This window comes from Atractosteus spatula, chromosome 2 (genome assembly GCF_055471065.1).
Source record: "Atractosteus spatula isolate fAtrSpa1 chromosome 2, fAtrSpa1.hap1, whole genome shotgun sequence".
NCBI lineage: Eukaryota > Metazoa > Chordata > Actinopteri > Semionotiformes > Lepisosteidae > Atractosteus > Atractosteus spatula.
In genome coordinates, this window is record NC_142707.1 from 74,365,253 (window position 1) to 74,386,282 (window position 21,030).

The following is a 21,030-nucleotide window of genomic DNA, read 5'->3' on the forward strand; positions in this document are numbered from 1 at the left end:
TAGTTCTTTACAATTTCCATGCTTTTTTGTGCCTCAGTGTTTGTGCCAGAACTGGCTTAAAACTGAAATTATTTCCTCGAATCCCAAAACTGATTTTCATTCCATGCATTTCCAAGCAGACATTTAAGAGTCAGCTAAAAACTATATTTAGGACAAACAGCCCAGTTTGTCCTAAAACCATAAAAAAGTGCTTGTCAGGCTCATCCACTTTTCCACAAGTAACCAAGGAGATCTGGCAACTGATCTGCTCGATATACACAATCTTGTCACTCCACAGCACATGCAGAGCTCAAACCTGACTCGCTTTGTACAAATAGCATTTTCTATGCTCCATCAAACAGTTTTAGCATGTACAGTTTTTAGAGTCAATAAAAGTGTGCTGTAGGGTATTAGCCCTTTGGCCTTACCAAGGTACAAAAGTGAATTATTCAAAGAACAAAAGAAATGTGCTACAAAAAATACTAATGATCTCTCACATCTGGGTTGTTGGCTACTGTTATTGGGTGTGGAGAGCCACGGCAAGAGAAGGGGCAGCAACATTGTCTACGAATTACACCTGCTACCTCTATGCACTTAACAGATCAAGGAACAGGTGTCAGAGCATGAGGCTGCATACAGTGAACACCAGCTGCTGTGTTACCAGCACTTCCCGCATGTGCTTCAACAAGAGCTGCATCACTAATAAAGATTACGCTGGCATTTTAAAATGAGATTCTTTAATATCAACAGCTTTCCATTTGTACCTTCATCTCAGAAGGGTATTATTATCCCAAGCTTTTTGTTAGCTATGGTTCTATTTTCAGGGTCCTGATCAAAATCTCCTTAAATTACTTGCCACCTTAAGAAATGCAATAAAAAAGACTTGCATCATTTGATCTCCAATTACACATCAATTGTTAGGACCTGTTTAAAAAATGTCATCTGTTTTGAGTACAAGGTATTTTTTGGCATGTAAGGAGTTTTTCATCCAGAATTGTTTTCGTCTAAATCGTCAAACTTGCGATATTCTCAAAATAGTTTTAACATTTTTCTACAATGGTAAATTAAGCTGTTCACATGTAACAAAGAAGTGAGGATAGTAAAATGGAATGAAATTAAACAAAACTGAGAAAAGCCGGGAAAAATATAAACAGGTTGATCAATTCGTTGTTTACTTAGACGTCTGAAATAAGAAGTCACTGGAAGCTACAGAAATCCTCTCTGAAAAACATTTTTGTAAAAAAAAGTCAAATATATGTGGGAGACACTGTTTCCAAAGTGTGTGTGTGTGTGGGGGGGGGGGGGGGGAGGGGGGTTATAACTAAATACATCCAGGACGGTTTGGGAAGAGCACTCTGAAAAAAGAAAAAAAACATTCCAAGCACCTTATAAATCTACATAGGGACATTTTCAAAGTTCTATTCAGTCAACCCCATTGTTATATTTTACTTTGATTTACTAGTATACAAAAGATTAATGTTATTTTACAAAAATGTCATGACATTTGTAAGAATAAATCAGGTACAAGGACATGCAAAATTTTCCACTCCAAAAAAAATATCCATGAGTGAAAAGAGCCTTGAGCAATTTCATAATACATCCTCTTACCTCGAATATCAGCAAGCATACATCTAGTTACGTTTCCCCCCAAAGATAACAGACTCTTATTGTTTTGAATTTAAAATATAATTACTTAAGTCCATTTAGCAAATTACACAATGAAACTGAACATAAAGAGTAGTTTACTGGAAAGATTAAACAATGCTTGGTGAAAATTAATCTGTTTATATGAGAACAGAAAATAGTTTTAATTCATGTTTTACCCAGGACAGTCCAGCTTTAATACAATGACTTCTTTCTACACAAAAGACTGCTGGGGAAACACTTGGATCAAGCCTTTGTCGGCAAAAACAGGCAAAAAAACACAACGTAAAGTAGGACAACACTATGTGGTAATTTTCTGATTCTCCTTTCCTGTACTAAGCCCGTATTTTACACTGCGCTTTGATTACTGATGTAATCCCACAGTACTAATAAAAGCAGCTTGTACAATTACAACTTCATAGGTTGCATTTCTGTTTATTAAGTCACTCCAAAATAATAAAGCACAAAAGACATTTTTGTATATTAATTTAAATGACAGCCAACCAAAGCTTAAATATAATGTCTCCTCCAGTAGGTGGGCAGGAAAATTAGTTTTAATTGCTTTACCTCTGTTTCCTAAAGAGCATGTGGTGCTGCAAATTTTAATTGAAACACTAACTAAAGTACTACAATTACCAAATGTTACATCAGAAAAAAAATATTTTACGGTGGTGTAGCTTAGTTGTAAAGCCATGATTACAGTAAACATTTTTTAGACCTTAACATACTGGTGCTGTGTCATTATTGTAAGGCAACAGAGACTGAACACAGTCCATTTACTGGTACTATATAAGGTCTTTTTAAAAGCTGAAAAAAATAGCAGGTGCAACTTCTCCACTTTAAAAATAAATTATAACAAATAGGCTATGAAGTAAATAAAAAAAAACTACAAAGAGGAAATACTTAAGCAAAGACAAATCAAATGACTAATGACAAATCTTCAGTATATAGAACCATAACTCAGACCATATATTCACAGAGAGGTTTTATAATTCCTGTCTTTCAGATTCATTGAGTGAGGAAGGTGCATTCCATTAAAATATTTAGACAAATCTATAGAAGTATGAACAAAATTACTATTAATGTAACATTTTACCAGGTGAATACTGGTTATCAAATTTAAAAAAAAACAGCTGAAATGCAAATTATTTACAATCTTGGTAGTCTGTCTTTGTAACCACTACATGAAATATGCAGGAAGAATTTTATCAAATCACTGCAAATAAAGGAAGAATGTTCCTAATTGAGAGGTGTTCTTATTAACCTGAAATATGAATACTACACTGAAATATATCCTGAAAATACATTTTGAGCATAAACACAAAACTTCAGACTTAAGCTTAATGAAAAAATAACATTATTATGATTGGCTAGGGAATAACTAGACATGAAGACATTCTGGTCAGTAATGAAACCCACCACCTTCCTAAACATTATTTCACTTCCAGCGCTGAACTTTGCTGAAACTACCGTTAAAATAGAAAATGATGTTCATTTTACCATAACAATCTGATAAAAATCCAGCCATGGATTACTCATTGAAATCTCAAGTGTAAACCACTTCATAAATAAGAAGATAAGAAGATTTTTCCCCCAATTTGTTTAAACTGATCACTTTTCTTTAAAACTGGGAAAATACAAACTTTAAAGAGTCAAATACACAACTTATGGTATACGGGAACATTTGTTTAATTTGCTGCTTCCCCCCCAGTTCTGTTTTAGAAATGACCCTGAGGCAATCACTGCTGATTCTTTATGTAAATGTGGCACAGAAGGGACTGAATAAAAACATTTGAAATTACAGGTTAACACCACTTACCAGCACATTTGGTCCTGGTGATAAGTGGGGGTCCTGGCTGCCCGGTACCTCCTTCCCCAGGTCTGGTGAGAAGAACTCTTATTTCATACTCGGTGTCCGGGTCCAAGTGCCATAGTTTGTAGGTAGGAGCATTTACAGCATGGGTCTCAGTCCAAGATCCCGACGTCATGCGATACTCCACTTCTTTCAATATGATAGGCCCATCGCCAAATATAGAGTTGGCATTCAATTGGATAAGAAGATACGTGGGTCCAACTCCCAGCAGCTGAGGAGGCGCTATAGGTTTAGGAGGTTCTAAAAGAGGAAAAAAGCAATAATTTGCAAAAAAAGCTAATTGAAGTTTTTCACACTGAATCTACACAAAATTACAGGATTTCTGAATTTTACTGTAGGTTAAGGAGCTCTAGTCAGTGGTTGATCATATTCAGTCACTCCGAATTGCATATTTGAATGTAGAACATGTAACACCTACATTAATGTTAGTTTAGTCCAAGGCATTCTGAGGTTTCACAACGTTATATTCTTCGATTGACACAGTACGTTCAGTGAAATACTTATTTTAAAAAGAAAAAAAAAAACATTGAAAACAACTTTGATCATACCGAGATCGTAAATACAGATCATAAGATAGAACAAATACCCACATAGTAAAATAAAGTTAAATACAATAAGATGTAGAACAGACGAACATGGATCTAATACACTAAATTGCGCAAATTAGACCAGAAGTGTAAGAACAAAACAATACCCGGCTCCTAAAGTTCAGTTTGAGGTATGCTGACATTTAATACTGAATTCTTGCACATACGATTTTTACATGAACATTTTACTATATAATGATTCATATTTTCATACTTATTAAGGTACTTTCACTTCACATATTGTATTACAACAAATACTACTGATAATTTACTAAGTCAGTGGTTCTCAAACTTTTTGGACCAAGTACCACCTACAAGTCATCTTCTCACAGGAACCCCAGAAATTCTCAATGACCAACATGAGCGCGCGTGTGCGCACACACTTACATACACATATAATAAGTATTATAATAATAAACTTTATTTGATATAGCATCTTTAAAGGTGGCTTCTCAATGTGCTTTACAAAAAAAAAAACTGGAACAAAAAGATAAAAATAAACAATAAAAAAGCACCATTTCAGTAAGAGGGGTGAGCCTGTTTAGTTGAGCAAAGCAGATGTGAATTCATTTTTCGAGCCTTGATACAATTCACAACAGAGTCTAACAGATTTTAAATCGTCAGGCATTTTCTTGACGGCTAAGGTCTCGCAGTGGATGCTGTAGTGCGTCCATTAATTTCTGGAGCAACCTCTCTAATTCGTGCAACTACACCGCTGTGTCGGCTTGTCATCGCTCTAGCACCGTCTGTACAAACTCCGACGAATTTTATCCAGTCTATGCCATTCTCTTCGATAAATTCACTCAGAAGCTGAAATATGTGCTCACCTGTAGTTCCTGTTGGTAGCGGCTTATAGAACAGAAAAACCCTCATGGGACGTACCCTCAAACTCGTATCTAACGTAAATGAGCAAATTGGCCAAATCGACTACAGACTCATCTAATTGCAGTGAAAAGCATCTGCTCATCTTAATGTGCTCTGTCAGAGTACTTTTGATATCATCCGCCATTTTAATAATTCTATGAGTGACTGTCTTTCAGAGAGGGCAGCAGGTCAAGCTGTTTAGCAGCTTTTTCTTCACACATAATACTGTACGTGTCAGCTCTTTTGCCAACGGTAAATAAGGTTCTTCCAAAATAGTGTGGGGCTTACCTGCTTTAGCAATCTGCAAGCTTGCATTTTTCCCCACTTCCGTTTCAGGAGTCCATCTCAGAAGTTAAAAGAAGTTTTTATTTCATGTGCATGGGAGCGAAACACAGAGACGCTCGGTGTATTTTTCTCAAATTAACCTAGAATAGTTCTTAAATATTTTTCTGTTATCTATCACACTTTCCTGTGCTCACAATATTGCCAACGTCCACAGCTCACATTTCTATGCATTCCTGTGCTTACAGCATTGACATTGTTCTAAAATCACGCACATTCTCCTACCTCCCTATTTGCTGGAGATAGCTTTTTTAAATACAATTGGTCACTTACGTTCGTAGCACGCATTCCTATAGAGTGGTATAGAATTACATTGTAGCTCTGTGTCCACTCAAGTATTAGCGCGCAGGCTGCGTATTCGACACGTATTAAAATAGAAAATATGAAAACCTGTCCCGATTTTTCAGCGCACACAACAAAGTTCCAGGGTCATATGGCATACCAGCTGGTGGCGCGCCGCGTACCACACCTGGTACGCGTACCACAGTTTGAGAACCACTGTACTAAGTCATTTGTATTTTAGAATTCAGCTTCCTGAAGCCTTTGGTTTGAAAGGGACTAAACCAGTTATACATTTAGAAAAGCAAAAAATACTGTTAAAAAGTGCAAACGTAAAGAGACTGTACACCTGCAGAAAAACAAAAACAATAGTATAAAATTGTCAGTTGTAACATTTTATAACAGTGTGGCTCATATTTGGATTTTAAAAGTCATTGAGGGTGCATCTGTAGAGAGTTTTTTAACTCTCTATACACTCTTGCAATCCTGTGTGCCAAGATATAAAGGTATGTTTTTCTTCCTTTTCTTTACTAAGCAGTCGAGTTTAGCCCTTATACCTGTCTTGAATTAAAACATCTCCAAAAAGCTCTTGAAATACAATTTCAGAAAGCTCGGCCTTACATGCATTATTAGCACTCAGTTCTTTAACCATTAATTTTAGTTTTTAAAAACCAATTTGATTACACCAGCATACAACAGAAACACCTCGCCGCCCATAGACTTAAGATTCTGTCATTAGGAAATGCACTTAAACAGTTAGCTGTTCAAATCAAACAAATCTACAGATAAATGCTGTGTTCAGCAAAGGTAATGTATTCCATTCCAGATGGCTCATAGCCGATTCATTTGTTGCAGTTAATTAAGCAACAGTGGTGATACTCACTGCACACTATCATCAGCCTGGCAGTTATGCTGCATCTGATTTAAGAACAAAAGGATAATAAACTCATACCTGCATATTTTAAATTACCCAAGCATTTTTACCATATACGAGCATGGATAATTGACTTGAAAACATGTACCATAAAGTCACAGTTGTAATTAAGAAGTCTATAGTAGTGCATGAGAAGACCTTGCAGGCCTGTCTGAAAATGGACAAACATTTGACTTCAACTGCAAATGTTCACATTACCTCAAAACCAGGAAAATAATGAACATTAAACTTCCAACATTTTGGACATTTGTTTTTAAAATTTGAACATCCACAAAAACATTTAAACTGTAAGAATTAGGTTAAGAAAACCTCTAGGTGATTTTCCTGAATTTATTTTAATTACAAATTAGAATACCTCTATTTATTATGTGGTACTTGGGGCCATGCAAAAATATATTTATTAAATTCCTTGTTTGCCTAAATTATGCATAAATTTTAATCAGTCAGTAAATGAGCAAGTAATTGTTTTGTGGTATTATTAATGTTCTTCCTAGCACAATACTCTATCAGAATTAGAAATATGCAGAAACTGAGAATCCCAGAAGTGCTCTTCAAATCTGCTCATGCATGTAATCCCTGTACACTGGATAAACTTCCACACCGATGTCCCATTAGTTTTCAATTAATGTTCTTTTCTCCTAATATAACAATCCAATCTATCTGGTTCATATTAGCATTTCATGGAATACATAATGCTGAATTGTCTTAAAATTGTATTCTAAAATCCAATTTTTCATTTAATGATTCTATAACCTCATAAAATGACGACTTTACCCTAATAATGCAATACCATGTAAAACCCATGCGCCTGATCCAAATTGTGTATTTGGAGAAAAATGCTAAAATGCTTTTACAAGACATTATTTGTAATTTAGAAAGGTATTGTTCTCTCACATGCTCTGCATTTAAGTTGATTGCAGTTATTTGCTAAAATACAGCAAAACGATCACAAGTTTGAAATTTGAATGAGATTAATTCACTTGATACACTATTATCCCCCTTAAATGGCTTAATCTTAAATAACCTGTAATCTTGGAAGGAAGAGCCTCATTGTCCAGCCATAGAATCTCACTAAAAATGAAACCCAAGAGCAGCCTGTTACATTTCCTAAAAAAAATCTTACTTCTTAATTAAAGAGCTTAGTTGAGTGGAACCAAGGAACATTTTCTTAGCAACTGGTTATCAGCAATGCTGAAAGATAGCACTGCACGTTACATCAACAACGCGCCTATGATCAGCGTGGGTGTGACCTCATTAACACCTCATTTCATAAAAGGCATGGCCTCCAGGATGGATTCTCATTACTGTAATGTGCTGGGACAGTGTAAAATATATTACAGCTGTCATGGAAATATAACTATCAAGGAAGCCACAAGAGAGAGTTCTCACCTGAGTAAGGTCTTTATTTCAATATTGCAATATTGGGAGTCCTGTTGCCACTCCGCAAAGTGCATCAGAGACTCAACTCGTTACAAGCAGTACAGGATTTTTATAAGATGTTGCAGTGTAAGGGAAAGTTCAGCATTTTGTCGCTTCTAATACTTCCCCTTTCCTTAGGACAAAAACAGATTACATCATAAAAACGAAAGAAAGAAGCACCAATATATTTTTTGCAAAGCTTATCAGTTACCTTCGGCTAATCTAATGACCCAGATAGTACATACTGTTTTGATACACTGTCTTCTAAAAGTAACCTATACAGTGCGTACTTTGTTGACGCACTGTCTTCTAAAAATCTGCATGTAGCACAGCAGTTACATTCTTCTTATATATTTTCCTGAAGCTCTCTACATTTTAAGAATCAATTTACTTATTAGATTTCCATTTTACAGCCAAGTCTATTAAACTGTTGAATGCATATTTATAAAACAAAATTCCAGAAAAAAGAATTTTTTTAATGGTAAGCATAGAAAATTATCATGGTGAATGATTAAAGATTAAAGATATTTTATTTGCCTATAGCATTCTTTATTACTCCATAATATACTGTAAGATACTGTATATCTTAAATTATACTACATGGCAGGATATCAAATTTGCTCAGCACTATGTAGAAAATGATACTTTTTTACACGTAATGTTAAGTTGCAGTCAGCACATTTACATTCAGAGGCATTTTTGTTTCTTTTGTTACACCCTGTTGTGTTATTAAAAAAAGTCACTACCTTCCATTATTTTAAATAATAACACTGTAAATTTAGAAGGTCACCTACAGTTTATGTCAGTGATTCACATGTTGACACTATTAACACTCCCTCTCAGGAAAGACTGAATGACAACATAATGTAAGTACCCTGCACCACAAAACAGATTTACCAACACCTGTTTTTACGCAAGTATTAACTGCACAGGTTCGCACAGTTTGAAGATAAAAGACAGGGGTCACAAGTATACATGCAATAACTTAATAAGGTACCAAAATCAAACCAACTGGGCAGAACTGCATAACGCATTGAATGAAAGTGTCAACAGACCAAAGGTTAATATGTACACCTCACACCAGTCATTATCAGTATTGATGTTTATGTTTGCCAATATAGGCTTATCCCTAAAGGCTTTAGTTGCCAATCTGTTGGGTGCTTTGACTGAGGAAAGCCTAATTTTGCAGATACAATTTTAAATCATGGACAGAATTCCGATTAAGGCTTCTATTGCCCATAGAAAATATAAAAATAACTCAATAACCAAGATCATTTTTAAACCAGCACCATTTTGAAAAGAGTTTAAACCTGACATTTAAGATAAAAGAGAAAGGGAACCAGACATAATAATTTCAGTATTTTATCTTAGCGGGCTTGAAATAAAGCTGCAATATTGCAAAAGCAATGGTCTTGGTATGACAAAGAACAGTTGGAACACGTTTAAAAAATATTATTTTAATTGGAAAGTGTAGAAGCAGGAACAAATAAGATTCAAAAGGCTGCAGGCTGAAGGCAGGGCATGCAAGTTGTAGAGTTCATGACCGGTCAGATGATGCAACCAATTGTGTTGCATTAAATATCATTTTATATATGACAGAAGAAGGAGAATTTGTGAAAAAAAAGACTAAACATAAAGATGTCATGTAAAAGACAATTGTGTAATATTCTTATTTTCTTTGAATATTCTACAAAAATTTCTATGTTTAGAGCCTGCGTTAGTTAAAATACATTGACAGATTATTTCTGCATGACTTAGTTGAAAATACATGGGTGTATTACAAAGGTCATTTAATTACCAAGTATCCAAAATGCATAAATGGGTGTTTATACGGGAACTGTAACGCTGTTTTTATATTTTGGGGTTAAAAAGAATCAGTGTGGTGAGTGCATTTTAAACCACAATAAAAGTAAAATGTGCACAGTAACTTGTAAAACCTCAGACAGCGCCATTTTCTAGTGTTCAGAACGAGGCAACAAAATTTACGGTGATGTGTGCAGCCCTATGACATATGGCAAAGAAGTAGACTTGTGAATACATCTCTTTTAATCCAATAGGAATATTGCTCTCAAATTCAAGACGCTTTTGCCGATATGGAACTTACTTGTTAACTCTGCATGCAGATAACATTGGAAGCTTTCTGCGTTGAAATATCTACTGCACATCCTGTATTTAATTAGCTCAAACATTGCATTACATTAATTACAGTGACTAGTGAGCAGGAAGGGCCGCTTCACATAACTTGTGGGAACTCTCGCTCTCGCCCGTGGCGAGACGAGGGGTTTACGACGACATGGCGACTTGCAGTACTATCACAGAGTTCACAATTTCAGTGGTTAATTTGAAATTCGTCATTTTTTTTCTATCCTGCCAATGAATTTTGTTACAGAGATTTAATAACCAGTTTGAGAAATTGGGACTGCAGTTCCCCTTTAAGAAAACGTCTGATCAAGAAGGAATAGCTACACCGGCTATGCAATAAGGATTCATCTTGAAAAAGGAAATAAGAATGGCCGAAAGGCATCTTGGAAAAAACAGTGCTACTGGTGCAAAAACTTAACAGGCATTAAAAAGGTCCCTTTTAAGGAAAGCGAAGGTTAAGGAGGAGGCAAAATCCATTAAAATTAGCTGGCCAAACAGGTGCAACAAAAAGAAGATTACAAATTCACCAACTACTTCATTGATTAGATACATCAAGTAATGTGGATGTCACAAACATGCAGAATACCACAAATCAATACAGAGTAACATAGAAGCCTGAGGATAACTCTCACGGGATGTACACAACATCTGGGGCTGGTGGCTAGCTTTTTCTTCCTTCTTAAACTTGTGGGAATGAAGGGTGAAGGGCCTGTATGATCTGTGTCATGGGTGCAGCTTGGATCTACCCGCTGCAGGATTAAATTATAGTCACTTCTGGGCTGATCTCTTACAGTAACACTACGTAGGCATTGTCCGACTCTGTGGGAGTGCGTGATGTCACTACTGTAACATGGTCAGTGCCACTTAGCCCTGGTACACAATCAATTCAGTGAAAGTTCAGATTGCAATTTTGTTAGTCACAAGGAAATCATTCACATTTGTAACCACTAACAATATCAAGCCACTTGTTTTATTATCTTGTTATAAAACATGTTCCTAAAAGATAGAGTTAAATATTATGAAATTAGGTAGAGTGGCATTTGTTTGTAATATTACAAGTACTTAACAAATCACTTTTTCTTGCAGATTTACTCGCCTACAACATTTCGTAGTTGAAGGCACAAACGATTTTTATAATGAATCTCTGCTTTTCAATAGATAAATGACTGCTAACAAATGTTATCATAACTTTTCCACCACAGCCTGCAGGCAGAGAAATATTTCATGTTAAAAATGGTTTACAAATATGTATCTTGCAAACAAACAAGATACATCACCATGCAAACAGAGTTTAGATAAGTAATTAAATAAGACAATTCGAGGTCACACAGTTTATTACAGAACACATTTTCCCCAGATAAATTCAATTATAATAGCAAAAGAAAATCAGCAACAATGTAGACATAATCAATTATCCATTTCATTTTAACTTGGCTAATGGACTGGCTCATTTATCAAGTTTCTTGATAAAATCAGGAACACAAAGAGATGTGATTGTGGGATGCAACAAATTGCCTACAATATTAGCACAACCTTCATTTCCTCTTCTGCAGTATGAATGCCAAGTAATTAAAAGGCTACAGCATGCAGTGGCTCGTATACGAACATCCTTTGAAGCTGATGGTTGTAGTGAAACAACTCAGTCCAACACTTTCTGTATTGCTTACTAAAAAACAGCAGCATGGTTCTTAATAACAAAGCAGAAACGATAATGCCATTGGAGTTTCTGCAGGTAATGTGAAATGGCAAAAAAAGCAGAAGATAAATCTTTCATCATCTAGTATTATTGCTTCTCCCTACAAACCCATCTATCATGTTGCCGAGACAGCCCGGAATGATAGTGCTAGACCCTCACGTTACTGCTCCTTGAACTCTGTCTCATCCATCTTTTGCATCATTCCTGATTTGCTGCTAAGTATCACTGCACTGCTCCAAAACTGATGGCGAACCTGTAGTGCCTTTAACCTAAGGAGACAAACTAATAGCAATTGATTTTCTTTTATTACAGATCCAATCGACAAAGTCTTCTGCTCACCAAGAGAGCAAGATCTGATCAAAAAAGCAGCGTAGCACAGCAACTTAATTTATTCAGAATTTTTTCTAGTCTGGTGTAGCTATTGAACCTAATGACAACCTTTGAGGATAAAACGGCAGTGTAAGGACTGCTACTAAAACAACACAGCCTAATCAGCAATCTCAAACTGACTTGAGGTATTAGAGGAACAGAAAGACTGATGTCTTCAACCTCTGTCTCAATCTCTTAATTCTGAAGGAATTCTGCATATTTTAGATCTGTGTTTAGGAGGTGAACTGCTAATTTCCTATTGAGGAATGTGCAGCCCAGTCACAGCCCAAACTACAGAACGTTTCTTTTTTCAGCTGAAAACCATTATGAAACTTTGATAATTAAAATGATCAAAATCCCCCCTAGCAGCACGTTGGAATCTAACTCCCTATTCAAATTATTTCTAATATACAGGTTTTTTTTTACACTTTGCCTTTTCTGACATCAATGCTGAATTCTAAGCTCCTCCGTTTTCATCATTATAAGGCATCAACCAATCCAGACTCATCAGCTGAGTTTAACAATTTCTCTTTGAGCACACAGATGTCAGGAAGTATGCTTTCTTCATTGGAGAAATGTTGGCAGGTAGAAGTTATTAATCTACATTTTAGCAAATATTTTCACATCATCTCAGGGCTTGACAGTTGCATCTACCACCCATCAGTCTGCTATTTTTATTTGAAACAGACAGAAATATTACTTTTACGCAAAGACACACACTCCACACTACAAACATTCCACATTCATTAAAGCACAAGTCTGTGGATGACCAAGTATCTCATCAAAATACAACTTAGAAATCATTACAGTACTGGTATTTATGTGCAGCCAAGACATTTTTTAAACCGGTAATAAAAAAAGAGCAGTAACAATAAATGATGAGAAGAAAAAAGTGGTTCAAAAAAACATGTATGGTGTATATCTACGGAAAACCAAGCTTTTGTTGTTTTCCTAATAAATAGAATACTTCGATATGCCTTTTTAAAGTAGAATATTTTATGATGATCTGAGGCAACTTATTTGGGGAAAAAAATAGCATGGCAATACCAGCGTCTTGATTTAATGGGACAAGTATCTCTGTAGGTGTGAAAAATAGTGTCAAGCAGAAGAACAAAAGGTTAAGAATTACCATCAGTATATCAAGTCTTATATCAAGTATATCAAGGATGTAAATACTTAGAATCACACTACAGCTTTTACAGTAACTAAAATTAATAATAATTCAACATGCCAGATAAATATTAAAAATATAAATTCTTAATATGAATAACCTCACAGACACTCGTGATTGCATAAGGTTTAGCGCCTAGAAGGTGTAAATTACTTAATTTTATTTTGGCAATCATTAGCAAAGGAAAATAAGTATTTAAAAAATTCCCAGTCATTCATTTAAAAAGAGTCCCACATGACTATTTTAAAGAGAGAAGATTCTAATAACCCTCCACTGAAGTTAAAAATCAATTTATAAAGCTGGAATTTGCTTCAGGAGACTGTGTTTGTCTTGGAATCTTTTCTAATAAGCAGCACTGTCAATAAGGTTTAGCCTGTGCAAGCAAGGGGCAACGTCATTACTCAAAAAGATCTGGAAGCAATACTAACCTCATGACAAAGTAAACTGTGTTTCATCATGTTTTTTCCTCCAGCTCTAAGGACACATAGATCAATACTCCTTTGGTGAAAGAATTTGCTACTGAAATTTTCATTTGTTACAAACGGAACCAAAATGGCCCTAAGCATCCTCTGTCACTTCCAGTTTGGCAGAAGAGCCACTAATAAACTGTTACCCTTGGGTCATCAGCGACAACAGGCAACACAATGCCAGCTCTTATTAAAGGCAATCCATATCAATGGCCCCAAAATTTCCTTTAAAATTACCATCTTTTGTATCCTTATAGCAGGATGTCAGATTTAAAGTGCCAGTGAGATATAGGACCTGTCACTGCAGTTAATATTCAACTTAGTTTTAACACCAGGGTTTGTCTGCCCACAGGGCCTCTGGCCCATGTTAACAATAAGATTTGTTTTACAGTCATTCAGATAAACAATAAACTGTTATAAGCTTCTGCTCTGATAAAAAATGTATAAAGCCAGTACATTGTATGAAAATCTCAGACTCAGTAGTGTCCATTAGAAGCCAAAAGCCCTCACATCTGTACCAAACTAATTTGTGTATCACTTACACAAACATACTTTACATATCACAACATAAAATGTTCTGTAATACTCTCCCTTTGGTAATATTTGCTTGCATATTATATCAAATTATATTTGTATTTCTTCAAAGCGCACATGCTTTCTGTGGTTCTGCTTATGTTTTAATAATGTTTAGTTATACTTTTATCTCATAATTAGAATGTTAATGATTTCTATTTAGATTTACTTTTAAATGGAATCTGGAAGGTCTGGAAGCCAGAGATCAAAAGCCTGTCAGGAGACTGAGACTGAAATGCATGTACATACATTTTTGTGTCTACGTTTGTGTGTTTATTTGTAGAAATATAGACAGTCTCTATGAATGAGGTGTGCTTTCATTGTTTTTTCTTAATCAGACCCATCTCACATTTCTGGCGCAGGTACAATAAATTATCTCCTCCTTGCACGGACAAAAACAGTAATACATCAGATAAGTTTTACAAATACAAACTATAGGAGGTCATTATAATATCACCTATAGTAAGATCAGCCTCATACAGAAACCATTGAAGCGCAGGTAGGGAATGAAACACATATGTCAGAGCAGAAAATGTTGCACTTCTGAAGGGTCTATCCTAAATAAAAGGTGCAAATTGGAAGTTGTGATACGGTACCTCGAACAATGAGTTCAGCGAAGTTTGACACTCCAGAGCCCCTTTCAGACTGAGTCACACAGCGATACAGGTCTTGGTCAAGATGGGTCACTTCCTTTAGCCGAAATGAAGCAGCAAATCTCCTATGGTTGATGTTCTTTGTTTGAGCCACTGGAATGTCTTCTCCATTCCTTCTCTACAATAATGAAAAACAACAAAAAAAGTAGTACTTCCCAAAATAGTTAAAAGGGAAAAAAGTCTGAATTAAAACAGGTTTTAGCTACTATGCAATGTTCAGAATTTTCAAATTCCTCTTAAATTAAGAAATATATATGAGTGGATGCTTCACAATAAGAATTTTTCAATTAATGTGTTTTTTTACAAAGTCTATCTTTATTATAATAACCATCATAAATATCTGTATAGAAAGATCTAAAAAATACAAGTTATCATTTCAAAACTTACAAATTGTTATTTTAAATAGCTCAGGTTCAATGGATAACTCTTCCTGTTTCTTAATATGAGAAATACAAGGTATATGTTGAACTGGGAATTATTCCAGAATTAAAAAACAATAATAATACAATTATTAAATAAGTGTTTCAGATCTATTCAAAATGATATTAACTTCCTAGTAAATGTTTTCTAAATCAAATAATATATTTGCATGTGTAAAAATTAATTAATCATTGATGTCTTGCTAGCGGGAAAGAGAACTTGTAGAGGTCTTTTAAACCCGACAATTCAGCACAATTGTAAAATGACACATCTGCTCAACATGTGTTGTGTGAAAAACTTCGAGACAACTATCCAGCAGCAGTAGTTTCTCTTTTACATTTTCACCTTCTAGCCTGTTTTCACAGAAAAGGTCATTTAGCCTGATCCACTTTCCCACTCAGCCATCTATGTGCAGCTCTCCAGCAGCCTGCCTATCATTACATCAGCAGTGACTGCAGAAGGCTTGACAATAACCACCCCTCGACCACAAAAACAGCCTGACCTCAGCGACACAGATATCATTAAGAGAAGCATTAGAGAGGCAAGTGGAGGATGAGATTCAAGCTCTGATAAAAACCATCATAACTTCAAATCAATTTAAGTGCCACTCTTTTCATTTACAGCTCAATACCCTCCACTGAGACCCTGGATCTTCCTTAAAACCCAGGTGAAAAAGGCACAGATTTAATTTGCTGGTAGAATCCGCCATTACATATATAATTTGGCAGCAGGTCCATCGAATGGTGTGGAAGGTCAATACCCTAGTGCATTTTTTCTCTACCCTATTGGCTAAATCAAGATGTTAGCAGGCTGCAAATGGAGACAGAAATCATGACGCTCCACTGACCCAGACACAATACTAATAGGCAGCAGCTATTTGTGACCTATCAGTTTCTCCTGCCCTGCCACTCACAGAAAGAATCAGCTCAACTAAAGCTTTCTTCATAAAGGTTACAGATTAGGAACTTTCCTGCTTTTAAAAAGGAACAATGTGCCATGAGTCAGAATCACAGTTTTAATTATCCTACAATTGGTGATGGTGTGTAATCACCGTACTAATGAGTGATGTAGTGTTTACATGTCAGAAATAGTTTACAAAACAAAATTTCAGATGAAAACCATTGTCACTTAATACTCTGTGGATTTATTATTAGATTTATCATTGAAATGTAAGCATTTTTCATTATTTCTTCCACATTAGAAGTGGATATTGAAGACACCAGCAACTGCAACATTTTTATACTGCTTTTCCATAAGTCTACTTATATGTATGTTTACTTTATTACGATGATTTATGTGGCTGCTTCAATCCATCACAAATTACATTTGCACACATTCATAGAGTTAGGTCTTTCACTAGAGAAATCGAAGTCAAGTACCTTGAATCCCTTCGCAGTGTTTTAACCCAAAACCCTTGAGTTATGAGTGCAGAGTCAGAGCCACTACTCCAAACTGATGAGATGCCTACTTCAGTAAGAAAGCTGTATAACTGCAGAGATTTCACCCTCCCAGCTATCAAATTTAGAGATTTTCCCTTTAATAAAGGATATTTAAGTTTGTTTAGGGTATTACTCGTCTGTCCTTCCCAGTCAGGACAGGCTGACCTGTCCCTTTTACAAATTCCCATTCTGATTTTTTCTTACCTGAAGCCAAAGCTTGTTATTCACAGCGTCTCTCCCAGTAGCGATACACTGGAAAGTTGCATTCTGCCCTGCATTAACTTCCACATCCCCAAGTCGTAGAAAGTGTGGTGATTTATCTACAAGGAGAAAACAATTACAGTTCTCATAAATTTAACATAAAAGGCATGATCAATGTTGCCTGCGGTTTTATACCAGCTTCTGTTGTCAAGCAGCTATTTCTAATGACTACTTCATTTGCCAGATGAAATCTGCCCATTACAGTTTGAAAAAAATTACTTAAGACATGAATGGACACAATAGACTGAAATACTTGGGTAGGAATAAAACACTTTATAAACCTTGTGTACACTCAAAAGAATGTACATATGGAAAGAGAGTACAACAAAATGTTGTGATCCATGATGTCATTTAAAACTGAATTAGCTTCAAGGTCACATTTAATTCATGTATTTGTTCTTTGCAGTTAATTGGATCTTATGTTTAAAAAAAAACAAACCATTAAAAAAATTAAAATTATAATTCATTGTGTGGAAAAAAATGAGTATATAAGAGGCAAAGAGGTCTTAGGCAGATTGCAATATTTCAATATTTCAAAGAAATTTATTTTTTAAATGTTGAAGGGTGTACTATCTCTTATTTTTCCCTTTTCACTTATTTCTGTGTACTTTGACACTCCAGCAACTTTTATAAGTACCGATGCCTATTTTTTAATTCAATTGAGTATTAAAATAAACAAAGGACATTAACTTCTGCAAAAAAAAGCCTTGAAACTTCCAACTGTTCAAAAAACCCTTTTTGCAGTTTTTACCTTCATACTCATTTAAAAAAAAAGTAAAGAAAGAAAATAAAATTGCATTACAAAAATGATACTGTGCATAGATGTCAATCACACGTGCTAAGTTAGATAAACTTTAGTGTGGTCCACTTTGCCATCCATTACAGCACTTTTTTCATCTTGGGAGAAGTTTCCAGTTTTTGTGCCATTTACCCCCCTTCCTTTGACACAAACACAGTGCATGACTGTAGTAAGACTGACAGGTTTCTTAGCAGCAGTAGATTCCTGCAGTTCTACCTTTAACATTTAATTTAGGTCAGGGGACTGTGAAGGCCATCCAGCTCTGTGGTCTTTTCCAACTGTAGAAACGCTGCTGCTACTCTTACTGATTTTTATAGGCAGATGAAACAAATCTAGAGCCACCAGGTATCATTTTCCTTGGCATCTGTCTTGTCACTCTGCTCCTTTGAAGTCACCTTCAACAACTCAAAGGGCTAAAGCAGGTCAGCCCCATTGCAGAATCACCACTATGTTTCACAGAGTGGAAACAGTGGAAACGGAGAAGAGCAGACACTCTTTTGCACTAAGGGTTGTGGCAGAAACAGCTCAGCCATGTTGTTGAAGCCGATACCTTGCTTCTATTATGATCTAAATTCCTTAGATCAACCAGTCAATAAAAACCACATGAGTTAGAAAGGTTGTAATGGTTGTAATCTCCTTTGCAGCCATTCTAACGTTAATATTTTGTTTCTATGTTATGATTGCATAATTGTTATGCAAGAATTTGATCAACATGGTTATACAGCTCCAAATGTTGCTTATTTATATATCACAGCTGACATCTGTGTTTCACAGCAATACGAATCCTGGTTTTAGATATCTAAAAAGTCAAAAGATAGACTATTAGAAAGAATAGGTAGATAGAAGACTGGAAGCAATGGGCAGTGTTAGCTGACGAATCTTTAAAGTACTTTTAGTACAAGAACTAGAGCAAATAAATTAAAATTAAAATAAATACAGATTACGCAGGTTTCTCAAATCTCTTCTCAAAATCACATTCTTTCAAATGATATGGTGCCTGTTTAAAAAATAAACACTCCACGTGAATAGAAAAGTAGTAACCAAACATTTTGGAATAACACTTGGATTATTCATGATAATTTGGCTGAAACATGAAACAGATGCCCTGATAAAGTCTGAAATTCAGCCAGAGGAAAAAAGTGGAGATACAGAATTTTGAAACAGCCACACATTTTTAAACTAATAAGACAAATCTACATTTAGATAAAATTAGACCACATAAATACATATTTTAACTTCATCATTCTAAAAGCAACCGAGGCAAACTAAAAACTGAAATGTTTTGATCTGTTGGGTCTACAGAGGCTTTAAGCAAGAAGACACAGATATCCCTATTGCAACAGTGCAATAAGACGATTTTAAATTTTCTGCACAACACTGAAAGGTTACGCTGCAGTTACTTGCTAACTTGCCTCCTGAAAGGGCAGTGGTAGGCTATTTATTATTTCCTTATGGACTGCTGAAATTCTACCCTTGAGATCAGAAGTGTTAAACCATAGATAGAAGGTATCCCAATCAACCTGCTTGTATCCATTCAGGAATATCAGACTATAACAAATGTGTAACTAAATGTAAATGAAAAATTTCAATAAAGAAATTTAATTATCAAGTTAATAACAAAATGCAAAAGCTCATGAAATGAAACACTATGACATTCTGCTGCTTAGACACAGCTAGATTCCAAGGCTCTGCCACATATTTACTGACATTAAGTGCCAATTCTAAATGAGGTCAGAATTCAGCAGCAAGATGATACAGACCAATGGAATACATACATATGGACCATGTCAGAAAACTCTCTCGAGCACAATGTCTAAATAGTGAAATTAGGCAGCAACTAACTTTGTGTCCTCAAGAAAATCATTGAGCTGCAGAAATTCTCAAGCGCAGTCTCTATAAATTCATTGATAGCATTTGTTGGTCACCATACATTTAACAATGTATTATGACACTTACCTTCATTGGCTCTTATAGAAATATCCTTTTTGGGACCTTTTCAATCTCTATTTTCAGCACTACGCACGTTACTGTCAACTGTATAGAACTGTCTATTTAGTAAACTAGAAGTTGAACATGAACAAGTGTGAAAAAGTCTATAGCACAACTTATGCTCCATGCATATTAAGGACCTTCAGATGTAGGTTAAAAGACTTTAAAGATTCACTGGAGATACTGAGATCTTATCATGCCCTATTATTGTAGCTGTTCACAAGTTAACTTTTTATAACATACTTTTAACAAATGTTTAGTCTGCTTAAATGATTTGTAAAATCTGATTGATTTGATATGGGGCATTTAGCATTTTCTGTGCTCTTAATCATTAATATAGCCAATGCACATTAAATATACATAAGTAGGTTAACTCATGCAAAAGGTCTTCATCAAAAAATATTTTCTCTGCTGAAACATGATGGTCCATTAGCCTAATTGGAAAAAATATGTAAGTGTGATGTATACCCATTGTGTCAAGCGAATGTTGAACTTTATTAACGACTGAAAGTAACAGAAAATGATGTGCACAGATAATTATATGGAAACAACAGAAATATAAACATACAAGCTGAAAAATTCAGAAAAACTATAGGTTACACAAAATATCATTAATACTAGCATTTTTTACAAAAAACTAAAATCAACCTACTCAATGAATATATTTGCAGATGTTGAATTAATCTGAACAAATTATCAATTCCATAGTTTATACACACTTCCAGTCCGCAGAGGATTGTGAGCTAATGCTTTTTTTGTACTCTGTCATTTTATATAAAAGCTATAAACATGAAGTGCTTTTTATAGGATACAGCTCACAACAGTAGTTTCAACAGTTGCTAAACTATATGTGATCCCTTAACCAGTGATTTTATCCACCCACTATTTCATTTTAATTAACTGTCACAACTAATCACACCATTTAATACAATGAAGCTTTATTGCACTGTTCAAAAGGATTATAGTCCTAGTTAAGAGTCCTCTTCTCCAAGGTTCAAATTCCAAGCCCCCTGTGGCTAATTATATTAATTGGGATACCTTTTCATTATTTTATGTAATAGTTTTAGCCTTCATGACATTTGCAGGCATTTGGAAATCATATTATTTTATGATACCCACATCCTGGTAGT

At 35.2% G+C, this 21,030-nt stretch overlaps 1 protein-coding gene across 14 annotated transcripts in view; it reads right to left on the minus strand.

Moving 5' to 3' along the window:
- Positions 1–21,030, minus strand: part of ptprk (protein tyrosine phosphatase receptor type K) — a 241,830-nt gene that overhangs the window by 114,274 nt on the left and 106,526 nt on the right. For all 14 annotated transcript variants that reach the window (XM_088929190.1, XM_088929173.1, XM_088929122.1 and 11 more), the window contains exons 5-7: positions 17,056–17,171; positions 14,936–15,110; positions 3,443–3,736 (exon numbers count right to left, since the gene is read on the minus strand). In XM_088929190.1, the coding sequence (XP_088785316.1) occupies positions 3,443–3,736; positions 14,936–15,110; positions 17,056–17,171 (585 nt within the window). The remainder of the gene's footprint in view (positions 1–3,442; positions 3,737–14,935; positions 15,111–17,055; positions 17,172–21,030) is intronic.